Here is a 14348-nt window from a genome sequence, read left to right as displayed (position 1 = left end):
ACATTCACTGTTTTAAACCCCAACACCAGGTTGTAAAAGCTCCAATGCTATGAAAAGGTAAAGAGTGGGGATTGGCTTAGGAGTGCCCCCAGCCTTTAAGCTTCCTGGGGCAAAGTGTGAAAGACACTTGACAGGCATTGAAAGTGCCAATATATGAAATACCCAACACCCGATTTTAACCATTGAAACTGTTCTGAAGTGACCCTTTAGTAGCCCTAATAGTAATAGTGACCCCATTGATGGCCCCAATAGTGGTATTGACCTTTTTAGTGGTTCCAGTTATAACAGTGGCCCACATACTATAGTGGCCCCAGTAGTAATATTGCCCCCGTTAGTGGTACCAGTTATAATAGTGACCCCCCACAGTGGCCCCATAGTAATAATGACCCCTATGTTGTTCCCAGTTGTAATAGTGCCCTCTTTAGTGGCCCCATTAGTAATACTGATCCACCACAGTGACTCCAGTAGTAATAGTGTCCTCAATAGTAATAGTGTCCCTCATAGAAGCACCAGTAGTAATTGTTTCCCCATAGTGTCCCTAATAGTAATAGTGACCCCCACAGTGACCCCAGTAATAATGATGCCTCAGTTAGTGGCCCCAGCAGTAATAGTGTCCCCCATCATGCCCCTAATAGTAATAGTGTCCCCCATAATGTCCCTAATAGTAATAGTGTCCCCTAGCAGCAGCCGTCCCTGCTGGACCAAAACTGTGAGCAAGTGAGTGAATGGTTTGTGGGATTGCTGCCCGGCCGGTTTACAGATGGCAATTATTTTTTATTGCCCATTAATATGGCTAGTAAAGATAAATACTAGCGGGGTAGCAACCCTAGTGCTGCCCCTCTGAGGTCCTGCAGAAGCAGCAGTCTCAGGTCGCCCCCTGGTGGGAGCTCCCATGGATTGGCTGAGTCTTGTGTATGACGCCTAGAGAGTTCTTACAGGGGTTTTATTTCAGGACGATATAGAGAAAGGTTCTGCTGTAGCAAAGCAATCGTTTATTAATTTGTGAACATGAGTATATAGACCAGTGCTGCCCAACTCCAGTCCTCAGGGGCCCCGGCAGGTCATGTTTTCTGGATTTCCTCAGTGTTGCACAGGTGATGTCATTATTGTCAGTGCTCACACATTACCACAGGGGTTCTTACTATAGGATATCCTGAAAACATGACCTGTTGGGATCCCTGATGACCGGAGCTGGACAACACTGATGTAGAAGAATCCCAGATGAAGTATACACATGATATCAGTGGAGGGCCCACCACATACATCTAGTAATATATGCATATACTTCAGATATAGTAATTAGCATATTGCATACAATGACAGAAGATTAGTTAAACATATAGCATTGAATTAATTTTTCAAAGCCATGACGCCCCCTCTGATCTCCTTAGTTCCATTTGTCCAGCTAAAGATATTTCCAGATTCATAAAGATAACTATTAGAAATGGTCTTGGTGGAGAGAACGTGATCCCACATATTGACATCGGACATTTCACCAACAAAAGATTGGCCTGCATCAAACTTCCCACCAAAACTGTCCTGTTCCTGCCCAAGGATGACGCTCATCTGAGGTCCTATGGGGGATCTGCTTGTAGTAACTCTTCTAGGGTAACGCTTGCTATCGACCCACAGTTGGAGCAGTCCGGTCTCGGAGTCCCAAGCAACACAAGTCTGTTTCCAGTCTAGAACCTCGGGATCCACCTCAAAAACAAATTTTTCTTGATTTATATAAACATGGCAAAATTTTGGAGACTGTAGATAAATAAGGAAAGCGTTGTTTTTTTCAGGCGTGGCCAAGGAAAAAAGAGAATGTCCTCGGTGGAGGTCGGTATAGGAGCGCAGACATACGGTAAGTTGTTTTAAAGCTTGTTTCACAGTTGGCCTCAGAATCACATAGTCAGTAACTGATTGCTTAGGGAAAAGAAGGATATTTTGGCCTAGACCAAAGGAGAGAAAATAAAGTTGCAGTAATAATAATAATAACTAATCAATAACAATCATTATATCATCACCATCACATCTAGATTTATATTAAATCCTACCATCGATGATTGTATATATTAACCCACTAGGCCACCAGGATTCTCTTCTGCACAATTAAAGTGTTTGTACCACAATTACAAGTTATTCCCTATTCATAGGGTATGGGATAACTTGCTGATCAGTGGAGGTTTCACCACTGAGACCCTCGCCAATCTTGAGGACAGGGATCCCATGTCCCCCGTCCTCCTCACTGAGGGGTTACTGCACCCCCTACGGTGAGGAGTAGACTAAATGTGGGAACTAGCACTCTTTTCACTTTCAATGGGAGTGTGGACATAGCCGAGCGGCACCAGATCAGCTATTTCCATCAGCCCCATTGAAATAAATGGAGCGCCAATCATGCATGCTCGGTCAGCGATCCAGTCACAGTGACAGCACTCCAGCGGGTAGAAGCATCCACCAGAGATAGACAAAGTAGGACATGGGGCCTCCATTCTCTAGATTGACTGGGATCTCTGCTGTGCCCCCCACCGATCAACACGCGATCCCTTATCCTGTGGATGGGGAATAACTTGTCATTGTGGTACAACACCTTTAAAGGGGGTGCTAAGAAAAGTGAATCGTTACACGAACCTGCAGTGTTGGAACCTTCACTTCCAGTCTGGTTCTAACACAAGCCACATGTTATGGACCCTCGCTGTGCCTGTAACTTCATTGGACGGGGCTGGCTGTTTGACTCATCTTAAAAACTAAGCCAGCCCGTTTCTCTGTAACAGCCAATGCAGAAACAGAAGGGAGCTGGCTTAGTTATTAAATTGAGTTGAACAGCCTTCTTCCTCCATTGACATGACGGACAAAAAGAGGGTACATATCAAGTGACTCGGTGTTGTAACCAGGCCAGAAGTGGAGGTTCTGACATGGTAAATCCGGGTAATGTTTTCGCCTCCATGGACAACCACTTTATCCACAGATCGCCATCATAAGCTTGAGGACCACAAGACATTTTACATAAAAAACAGTGGACCACACCAACTAACAGGCCAACTAGAAATGGAATATTAAATCCATGGGTCAATAGAGTATTGGACATCGGGTTTTGTGGGTGACCAAGGACAGGACTCTATAGTAGGCCTTGCATATTGAGAAGGCACTAAGTTCTCAAGGGGCAATCATGATGTGAAGAGAAAACACCAGTTCACCAAGGACCAGATATTGAACACTGGATCATCAGGGATTCTGGACAGTACCATTGAGTTGAAACTTAAAGGGGTTGTCTCGTGAAAGCAAGTGGGGGTATACACTTCTGTATGGCCATATTAATGCACTTTGTAATGTACATCGTGCATTAATTATGAGCCATACAGAAGTTATTCACTTACCTGCTCCGTTGCTGGCATCCCCGTCTCCATGGCTCCGTCTAATTTCGGTGTCTTCTTGCTTTTTTAGACGCGCTTGCGCAGATGGGTCTTCTCCCTTCGGCTCGGAAGCAGCGGTGATTTGGCTCCGCCCCCTTGTACGCGTCATCGTGTAGCCCCGCCCCCGTCACATGTGCCGATGCCAGTCTCCTGATAACTTCTGTATGGCTCATATTTAATGCACGATGTATATTACAAAGTGCATTAATATGGCCATACAGAAGTGTATAACCCCACTTGATTTCGCGAGACAACCCCTTTAACCCTTTCAGGACCAGTGCTTTTCAATTTTATTTTTGCCTTTTTGTCTCCACCTTCCGTAATCTTTAAAAAAAAAAAAATTGGAAATTTTCTAATACTTTTATGTATTCATTCTTATCATCAATCGGCTCACAAGTAAGATTCCTTTTAGAATAGTTAGAGAACACAGACACAACGATAAAAGGTAACACATTGTATAATCACCGTATATCATCCAACTAAAACAGATCTAGGAACAGATCCATACTAATGGTCTTCATCTGAACATGCTTTCTTCAAGACAGCCTTTGCATTCTCTCCTGCCCCGCTAATCACCAAAGTGACACATGCATGAGATTAGAGGAGAGGCTGCCCCCCCCCCCCCCCCCCCCTAGAATCATCCCTCTGTACATACATTAACCCTAAACATTATACGAGATCCCACAGCTATAAAACACAATAATTCCAAACCACTCCATGTCACATCATACCGTTCCCTCATATGGAGTATACTGTTATAGAACCCTTCAGGATTCTTATAAAGATCTGATAATCTACTCGCCCTATGCAATAGTTTACTTTGTAACAAGTAGAAAACTCCGCCCATCTCTCTCTCTCCCCTCTGCCCCCCTGCTGCGTGTGCAGACTCCAGAGAACCAGAGTCTAACTTATAGACATACAGTACATAGACAGACAGTGGAAAAGCAGACAGCAGATAACAGATAGTAACATTTAAATTGAAAACAGGAAAAGAGATAGAGGGTTTTAGAGATTATAGTACCGTGTTTCCCCGAAAATAAGACAGTGTCTTATATTAATTTTAGTTTCAAAAAGGTTTACCTTTTTTACATGTATAGCTGCCTGGACACTATTTAAATTAACTTTTTTAATTAACTGTTAGCAGGACTTAATTTGGGAGTAGGGCTTATATTTCAAGCATCCTCAAAAAGCCTGAAAAATCATTTTGCATCCTCAACAATTCTGGAAAATCATGCTGTGTCTTATTTTCAGGGAAACAGGGTAGTTAGCAGCACAAAGACAAACAAAACAATGAAACAAACTAACACAAAGTAACTCTACCTGACTGAGATCAAGTTGCAGCTTTGCATTCCACCGTATACTGACCTCCAGACCCTTCTCTCAGCAGAGGAGATAGGAGGCAAAGGCTCCTTACCCGGGTTAGTTTATATCAGGTAGAGTGAAAGGTCATCCGCATTCAGTATAAGAAGAAAGCAAAGCTGAGCAAATCGCTGCGGGCCTCCAACTGTTAAAGAAGTCATCAGATCAGGTAGAGTTAAAACAAGAGCCCTCTAGGACCACAGCCTTTAGAAGGAAAGCAGACACCATGCTGCTCTGAATCAAAGGGACATCAGCTCTGAGCCCTGGAGCCGCCCCTCAGCATCTTTTATAATGGGGGTAGGTGTAACAAAACATATAGAAATGGGAAGGTTTACACAAATTACATGATCAGGATATAGAACTACATACATTCCTGGGAAAAAAACAATCTCAGGCGAAAAGAATGCTTTACGTGGGTGAAAGCATGTTTGGCAAAAACAAGTCCAACATCTGGTGCCTTTGACATTTAGGATTTCACAATACAAGTCCATTCCACGCACACCATTAATTAAAGACAGGAAATTCTGGTCAGAATAATATAGAAAAGCCAAGCCAATTCTCGGACAGACAATGTGTCTCTAAGATTCCCAAAAAGTGTACTATGTTAGAATCAGATGAAGTCTTAAAGACATCAACCCTTGATAAAGGGGATTAGATTTCTCTAGCACTATAAGATGACCACAGACCAGATTCCATATGGTTGATTACTAGAGATGAGCGAGCACCAAAATGCTCGGGTGCTCGTTGCTCGAGTCGAGCTTCCCGCGATGCTCGAGGGTTCGTTTCGAGTAACGAACCCCATTGAAGTCAATGGGCGACCCGAGCATTTTTGTATATCGCCGATGCTCGCTAAGGTTTTTATTAGTGCAAATCTTCAAAACCCAAGAAAGTGATGGAAACGACACAGAAACGGATAGGACAGGCGAGGGGCAACATGCAGGGCTGCATCTCAGGTTCCCAGGTCCCACTATTAAGCCACAATAGCGGCAAGAGTGCCCCCCCCTAACAATTTTTACTTCTGAAAAGCCCTCATTAGCAATGCATACCTTAGCTAAGCACCACACTACCTCCAACAAAGCACAATCACTGCCTGCGGATCACACCGCTACCTCTTCTCCTGGGTTACATGCTGCCCAACCCCCCCGCACGACCCAGTGTCCACAGCGCACACCAAAGTGTCCCTGCGCAGCCTTCAGCTGCCCTGATAGCCACACCACCCTCATGTCTATTTATAAGTGCGTCTGCGATGAGGAGGAACCGGAGGCACACACTGCAGAGGGTTGGCAGGGCCAGGCAGCGACCCTCTTTAAAAGGGGCGGGGCGATAGCCCACAATGCTGTACAGAAGCAATGAGAAATCCAATCCTGTGCCACCTCCGTCAGGAGCTGCAAACGTGGGCATGAGATGCATAGCTATGGGAAGTCCATGTGCCCACACAGTATTCAATCTGTCTAGGTGTTGGATATCTCAATCCACACCGCAAGGGGAAAGCCATCTGCACTCTGCCCCCTACCCAAGTCAGTCAGTGTCTTTGTGCCAGACAGGTCAAACACCGCGATGGGAAGTCTGTGTGCACCACCAGCATGGGTAGCTCCCTGGAACCCACCGACAGTACATAAATAAATACCATTGCAGTGCCCCGCACAGCTGAGCTAACATCAGATTAAATACAGGTGGGCTTTGGCCCACACTGCAAGCCCGAGTCAGACTGGGTTTTTTTCATTTATAGTCACAGGCAGGTACAACTCCGCTCTGGGAAATCTGTGTGGACCCACAGCATGGGTGGGTCCCAGGAAGCCACCAACGGAACATAAATAAATCCCATTGCAGTGCCCCGGACAGCTGAGCTAACGTGAGATAAAGTACAGGTGGGCTTTGGCCCACACTGCATGCCCTAGTCAGTCTGGCCTTTTTTCATAGTCACAGGCAGGTACAACTCCGCTCTGGGAAGTCTGTGTGGACCCACAGCATGGGTGGGTCCCAGGAAGCCACCAACGGAACATAAATAAATCCCATTGCAGTGCCCCGGACAGCTGAGCTAACGTCAGATAAAATACAGGTGGGCTTCAGCCCACACTGCATGCCCTAGTCAGTCTGGGGTTTTTTTAGGGCCAGATACGTAGAACACCGCGATGGGAAAACTTAGTGCACCCATACTATGCACAGACCCCTGAAATATTCCTGTAGCAAAGGTATAAGCTGACCCCACTAACAGTTATATTGCAGAAGTCTAGAGAGACCCCAGTAACATTTCTGTAGTAACAGTATTGACAGACCCCAGTAACATTTCCGTAGCAGCAGTATAGGCAGAGCCCTGTAACATTTCAGTAGCAGCAGTATAGGCAGAGCCCAGTATTAGTAACATTTCAGTAGTAACAGTATAGGCAGACCCCATTAACATTTCAGTTGCAGCAGTATAGGCAGAGTCCAGTAGCATTTCAGTAGTAACAGTATAGACAGACCCCAGTAACATTTCAGTTGCAGCAGTATAGGCAGAGCCCAGTAACATTTCAGTAGCAGCAGTATAGGCAGAGCCCAGTATTAGTAACATTTCAGTAGTAACAGTATAGTCAGACCCCAGTAACATTTCAGTTGCAGCAGTAAAGGGAAAACCCAGGCAGTATTTGTAACATTTCAGTAGTAACAGTATAGACAGACCCCAGTAACATTTCAATTGCAGAAGTATAGGCAGAGGCCATGTATTAGTAACATATCAGTAGTAACAGTATAGACAGACCCTAGTAACATTTCAGTTGCAGCAGTATAGGCATAGCCCAGTATTAGTAACATTTCAGTAGTAACAGTATAGACAGACCCCAGTAACATTTCCGTTGCAGCAGTATAGGCACAGCCCAGTATTAGTAACATTTCAGTAGTAACAGTATAGACAGACCCCAGTAACATTTCAGTAGCAGCAGTAAAGGCAGAGCCCAGTATTAGTAACATTTCAGTAGTAACAGTATAGACAGACCCCAGTAACATTTCAGTTGCAGCAGTATAGGCAGAGGCCATGTGTTAGTAACATTTCAGTCGTAACAGTATAGACAGACCCCAGTAACATTTCAGTTGCAGCAGTATAGGCAGAGCCCAGTATTAGTAACATTTCAGTAGTAACAGTATAGACAGACCCCAGTAACATTTCCGTTTCAGCAGTATAGGCATAGCCCAGTATTAGTAACATTTCAGTAGTAACAGTATAGACAGACCCCAGTAACATTTCAGTTGCATCAGTATAGGGAGAGCCCAGTAACATTTCAGTAGCAGCAGTAAAGGCAGAGCCCAGTATTAGTAACAATACCAATAGTAACAGTATAGACAGACCCCAGTAACATTTCAGTTGCAGCAGTATAAGCAGAGCCCAGGCAGTATTAGTAACATTTCAGTCGTAACAGTATAGACAGACCCCAGTAACATTTCCGTAGCAGCAGTATAGGCAGAGCCCAGTATTAGATACATTTCAGTACTTACAGTATAGACAGACCCCTGTAACATTTCCATAGCAGCAGTATAGGCAGAGCCCAGTATTTGGTACATTTCAGTAGTAACAGTATAGACAGACTCCAGTAATATTTTAGTTGCAGAAGTATACGCAGACCCCAGAAACATTTATGTAGCAGCAGTATTGGCAGACCCCTGTAACATTTTTGCAGCTGAAGTATAGGCAGACCCCTGTAAAATTAATGCAGTTACGCTCCTCTCCTTTGGCCCAAACAAGTTTCTTCGATAACTGTGGTAACACGAGAGAAAATACATGATGCGCATTGCTGATCCCGTGACCCCAAGCGGTGGCATTACAAGGCCAAGACACCATGACCAGGACCAGCTATGGTCTGTGTGGGGCATTCCTATTGTGCTGGTTTTGGTGAAATTCTTGGACCACTGCAAAAGCATTTGCCAAGAATGTTTTCATTGTTGGAGGAGGTGGAGGGTTTAGAGGAGGTGGTTTTACAAGGCCAAGACACCATGACCAGGACCCGCTATGGTCTGTGTGGGAAGCACGTTAGCGGGCCCAGGGTCAGGCTCGGTTCCGCGCCTCCACCTTGAATTTTGCGTCCATGGGCAAAATCAAACCTTCAGATATGAATAAGAGCCAATGGACAAAGTTAAAGCCACAGAACCAAAGTGGATCGACAACAGCTATGTGGAAATGCTAGTATTTTCTGAGACAAGAGGGGCCTTTGATAGCAATGAAAAGGATATTCTAGGAACTAAATGTCTGCACTCCTCCTCATCTCAATCAGAAATATGGAAAGGCTTCATTCATATGTTTTCTGTTCACCATTTCAAAGTGTTAGCAATGCAAGTTTCTGGCTATACCACTCATCTTTGTCAGGAATTACCAAAGATGATCACAAGTAAAGGCCTCATCAGTCCAGAATCAGTCCAGGGGTATGTGGATCTCAGCTGGCCTGCTTCCACCAAGGATATGTGCCTGCTGCTCCTCTGTCCCCAGCCCTGCAGGGATGCGGTGTTCTATAGTCGTCTCTATTCCTACCTCAGCTGTACATTAAAATATGTAATTATTATCAGTACCAACAAGATGGAAGCCGCTATTGCTCTACCGGTCAGCTGAATGCTTCAGCTAGGAATAATCGAGTACGACCCCGGTTGTATTTAGTTGGTTTTCGGAACTGTGGCCAGGATTAAGAGGGGGGTGCATTCCGATAGTGCCGGTTTACGTGAAATTCTTGGACCGGCGCAAGACGCACCACTGTGAAAGCATTTGCCAAGAATGTTTTCATTGTTGGAGGAGGAGGAGGGGGAGGGTTTAGAGGAGGTGGCATTACAAGGCCAAGACAGCATGACCAGGACCCGCTATGGTCTGTGTGGGAAGCAGCTGGACGCTGCGCTGAGAGACATTTCTGGATGGGGCCGAGGACAGCGGAGTCTGCCTGCTCATCAGAATAGCCTTGATGGGTGATATTATTACTAAGGTTGTAACTCGGGAACTAGAGAGTCGCCATGACATACAGTAGGTATAATTCAATCGCTGCAAGACTGCTAGAGGTCAGTCTTGTAGAGGATAAGTAGTCATTAATCTCTCTGATAAAGGTGGAACTATTGTTATAATGGATAATGTTGAGTACAAAATCATGTTAGACTGATTGTCCTTGTAGATCCCTGAATACACAATCAGTTCTTAGATCAACAACTAACTGGAGAGAACTGCTTGGACACCCACATATTTTAGTAGTTGGCCGGACGTCCCCAGCCTCATCACCCGGACCCCGGGGAACTTTCCAAAGGTTGGGCATCGGTCACGACAAACTCCTCAGGTGGGAGAGGAACCATTTTTTCCTAATCAGGGCAGGGGCCCGAGAACAGTTCCTGGGAGTCTGCCTGCTCCTCAGAATGTGTCATTGTAATGGAGTGAGGAGGCTGGGAGGAAGGAGGAGCAGCAGCCAGAGGATTCAGAGTTGCAGCAGTGGACGGCGTAGAAGACTGGGTGGTCGATACATTGCTGGATGCACTTTCTGCCATCCACGACAGGACCTTCTCACACTGCTCTGTTTGTAATAAAGGTCTACCACGTGGACCCAAAAATTGTGATATGAAGCTGGGGACCCCAGAAACTTGCCTCTCTCCTAATCCCGCAGCAGCCGGCTGTGATTCACCTGGACCAGGAACTGGGCCTATGCTCACACCCTCACTTGGAACTCCGCGTCCTCGCCCGGGTCCACGTCCTCTAGGCCTACCCCTACCCCTCAGCATGGTGGATTACGAAGAGAGCAGACACAGAGCGGTGTAAAAAATGTTAGAATTATTGCCGCGCAGTTGGAGGGAGACAGCGCTTATGTTACGCAAAGTGCAGCCAGAAAAAAAACTTAACACAAGCCTGCAAGCAGGCCTAGCTGTGCAATATGCAATAGTGAGGTACTACAACTCCCACCAGCCACGGAGGTAAATGCACACGGTCACAGCTAGCCCTAAGAAGGACCGTTGGGGTTCTTGTAGACAGGATTCCACACTACCCACTGTCCCTGCCTGGCCAATAGTGCCCCTATACTATGTAGTACAGACTGCAGCCTGAGAACGCTATAGCTGTAATGGGGCTGCACGCCCGATATACAAAAAAAAAAATGTGCAAAACTGCTACCAGCAGCCACAACAGTCATGCACACGGTCAGATATGGCCCTAAGAAGGACCGTTGGGGTTCTTGAAGACGCTAACAGCCTAACACTCTCCCTATTGCAGGAACAGCACCTTCCCTAATCTCTGCCAGCGTGTGTCTGAGGCGAGCAGCGGGTGGGCTGCCTTATATACTCGGCGGTCACCTGATCTCACCAGCCACTCACTGCAGGGGGGTGGGATAGGGCTGGAACGTCACAGGAGGAAGTTGTAATGCCTTCCCCGCATGTCTATTGGCCAGAAAATGGCGCTAAACATGCGGGGAAGGAAATGGAATTGACTCGAGTACCGCGTGGTGCTCGCCTCGAGTAACGAGCATCTCAAACACCCTAATGCTCGGACGAGCATCAAGCTCGGACGATTACGCTCGCTCATCTCTATTGATTACCACTGCATAACTAGACTTCAGTTCTCTGTGACTTGTTATTAAGTAATCAGACATTACAAGGTATAGAATACACGGATGGATCAAATTGGACCGGACAGAATAGGACAATATGGTACAAGGTCTTCTCATTTATACATTTGACATTTTTTTTTTACATTTTTGGGTGGAAATCCTCTTCAGGATCTTCAATCTTGTAAGACCTTGGGGGTAAAACAGTCTTACCCTTTAGGACTGAATGCTAGCACCAATGCTATCTACTACATAGCTCTGGTGGAGTGCTTTGGTAGTCAATGCGGTGGGAATCATAGAGAAGCTGCAGAGGTCTTCACCTCTAGACTTTATGGTCATTTGTGAGTAAATTGGGAATGTTATAACACGGATCTAGAATGATGTAAGTGGAGATATATAGCGTCAGGATCACCAGCGCTGTACTGGAGGGGCTCTGCTGTGGGTACTGTATTATGGCTGCACCCCCTATCCAAGCACTTTATGGGTTACACAATGACTATCACAGCATATAGACTGACCTGTCAGCGCAAAACATCCAGAGAGAAGAACAAACAAGATGGGAAGGGGTTTCATTTTTCTGGAAAAAAAAAATATTGAAGTTAAATCTGTGTTTGGTGAGTCAATGCAATTTTTTTTGCTTTTAAAATATTAAATTACTATATATAACTTAAAGGGGTTGTGCAGGGACATTAAATACGTACACATACCTGCTGTGTTGGAGTCTTCAGTTGGAGTCACATGGTATGGCCCTCCCTTTGTGTCCTCCACATCATCAAGGAGGCTGGCCATCTGGCTGATCTTATTAACTAAGCTATACCCCTTCTGTCTCTGCATCAGTAACAGGGAAGAGGCCACACCTACTGCCTCATCATTGGTTCAAGCTGCAGTGGAGGCATCCTGAACCAATGTTGAGACAGGAGGTGTGTCTCAGACTACTTCAGACCAGGAACTGTAGATAAACTATAGTCACAGATCACAGCTCTGTCCTAAAAGAGCGGAGCTAAAAAGCATCCAAGGAGTTAAATCTGAGGAAAGGTTAATAGCAGCAATCACACCTATGGACGCTATGATAAGGCATTGCAAGACTGTCCTGCAATGCCTTATCACTTGTTTTAGCGATCATAGGCAGTGGTAATACAGGACGCCTGTATGACATCCTGTTGCCATGGCAACCCGGCGGGCTCTCCGCGATTTCATTGCAAAGGTCCGATGACGTGAAATCTATATATACCAATGCAGGGAAAGGGGTTAACAGCGGGGGTCGCTGTCCAGATGCACCCCCGCTGTTGCTGGCGGGGGGAGCCCGGCTATTTGTGACAGGCAGATCCCGCTGCCGGATAGCATGGGATCTTTTCTGATCTTGCGCTATCCCCAGGACGTTAGTGTATGTCCTGTTGCGTTAAGTACCCCACAGCCAGGACATACATTTGTATCTCGTGGTGGGAAGGGGTTAAATGGCAACCAGTTGCGTGCTATAGATGTTTTTAGCATGTGAAACTGCAGCTCCGAATACGACCTGAGCAATAAGGATCTGCTGGGAGTTGTAGTCTTACAAGCTAGGATACTGCAGACCTCACATGTGAACACAATATAAAGTGATGCAGTCAGAGACAGAATACACACTGACACTGAGTGACTCACAGGTGACGTCATCTGGACTCCAGCCTTTTCTTCTCCATCTGCTCCAGACCATCATGGCTTCTCATGCTGATTCTTACCTCTGGTGTTTGCGGCCCAGACATCTTTGACTCCTCTGAAAATAATAACACCGCACACTGCGTCACCTGAAAACAGTCCTACTCAATGTGCCGCCTGGACTGAATAATAATCTACCCTGTGAGCCCAGAAATAAATTATATACAGGTGTCAGTAAGGTACATTTTATGGTTTGATGTACTTTGCTTTAAGAGGAGGGGGGAGCAGGAAGACGGGACTCTGAGCAGAAAGTGGCCGACAGTAGTGTGTGCGGTGGACAACGCTGCGGACAGAGGCAGGAAAGAGGAGTGTCCGGGATTCAGGCTGCAGGTGTTGCAGTATTTGCCCTACGGATGGACTCGTGCCAACTGTTCTGCTGCTCCCGCCCTCCCAACAACGTCGGCTTGTTTTCTTCGCAGTTAACAGATATCGACATTTTGTTTTATGACACCGCCAACGCTGAACTTTCAGGACTGTCAGAGTTGTTGTATCTGAGAGTCTTCTCGGTGACCTGGACCCAGGATGAAAGTCTTTATCACAGTTTTTAGTCAACATACTGTGGAGAGCAGAAAATATGTCTTTGGAGTTCTACGTGAGTCACCAGCGAAGCCTCTGTGCAATGGCTGCTAACAGGGCCAACTCGGTATGGCAGGAACTGAGCCATGAAGATTTAATGTCGACACAGGAGAAGGAGACCAGAACTTTCCTTAGGCCGCTTTCACACGGTTGAGAAAAGTGAGCCAGATTTGTGTGCTACAAGCACACAATATATCTGTACTACACTATATTATCGCTATTGTAAGTGATCATATTCCATGGCAGAACCGTACGCCAGACAATAGTGCCTGGTTGCCATGGCAACCCATTGAGCCTCTGCAGTGACAGCGCAGTGGGCTAATGACATCATAGAAAGTGCACTCCCTCTGTGAACTCTTTAAATGCCAAAATCAACATTGATCGCGGCATGTAAGAGGTTAACAGTGGGGGGGGGGGGGTGTTTTCACTGATCCCCACTGGTTCAGTGGGAGGACAATTGTCAGTCACAGCCGACTCCCGCTGCACATGGCACGGGCTCAGGTTCTGATCAACTATTGATGACGTATCCTGAGGATAGGTGGTGAATACTATTTTGCCTGGAAAAGCCCTTTCACGAAGCCAGACTTGTACTCACAGAACGACCACCTACCCTACAACCTACACCGAGGATACTATGGACGACGTATGGACGTACTATGGATGTATGGACGTATTTGCCAGATGTTAATTGGTATCACGATAACGAAAATTAACTTTCCTGTCAAGGCCAACAACTTATTTTCTATTGAGCCAAATAAGCGTGCAAAGATGGTAAACTTGGGGGCCACTGGCT

General features: G+C 46.0%; 1 protein-coding gene across 2 annotated transcripts; it reads right to left on the bottom strand.

Moving 5' to 3' along the window:
* Positions 1 to 969: 969 nt before the first annotated feature.
* On the bottom strand, positions 970 to 11859 carry LOC136633468 (jeltraxin-like). Of its 2 annotated transcripts, none has more exons than XM_066609230.1 (2): positions 11803 to 11859; positions 970 to 1937 (listed from the first exon to the last, which is right to left on the bottom strand). In XM_066609230.1, the coding sequence occupies exons 1-2, from the start codon at positions 11855 to 11857 to the stop codon at positions 1351 to 1353; spliced, it is 642 nt and encodes a 213-aa protein (XP_066465327.1). In that variant the 5' UTR covers positions 11858 to 11859; the 3' UTR covers positions 970 to 1350. The 2 variants fall into 2 exon arrangements, 1 of the variants encoding a protein (XP_066465327.1); XR_010793273.1 differs by lacking the exon at positions 11803 to 11859 and adding an exon at positions 4719 to 5005 and having other exon boundaries at positions 1801 to 1937.
* Between the last annotated feature and the right edge of the window lie 2489 nt (positions 11860 to 14348).

Source organism: Eleutherodactylus coqui, chromosome 6 (assembly GCF_035609145.1).
Source record: "Eleutherodactylus coqui strain aEleCoq1 chromosome 6, aEleCoq1.hap1, whole genome shotgun sequence".
In the NCBI taxonomy this organism is placed as follows: Eukaryota; Metazoa; Chordata; class Amphibia; order Anura; family Eleutherodactylidae; genus Eleutherodactylus; species Eleutherodactylus coqui.
This window is presented reverse-complemented; position numbering and strand designations above follow the sequence as displayed.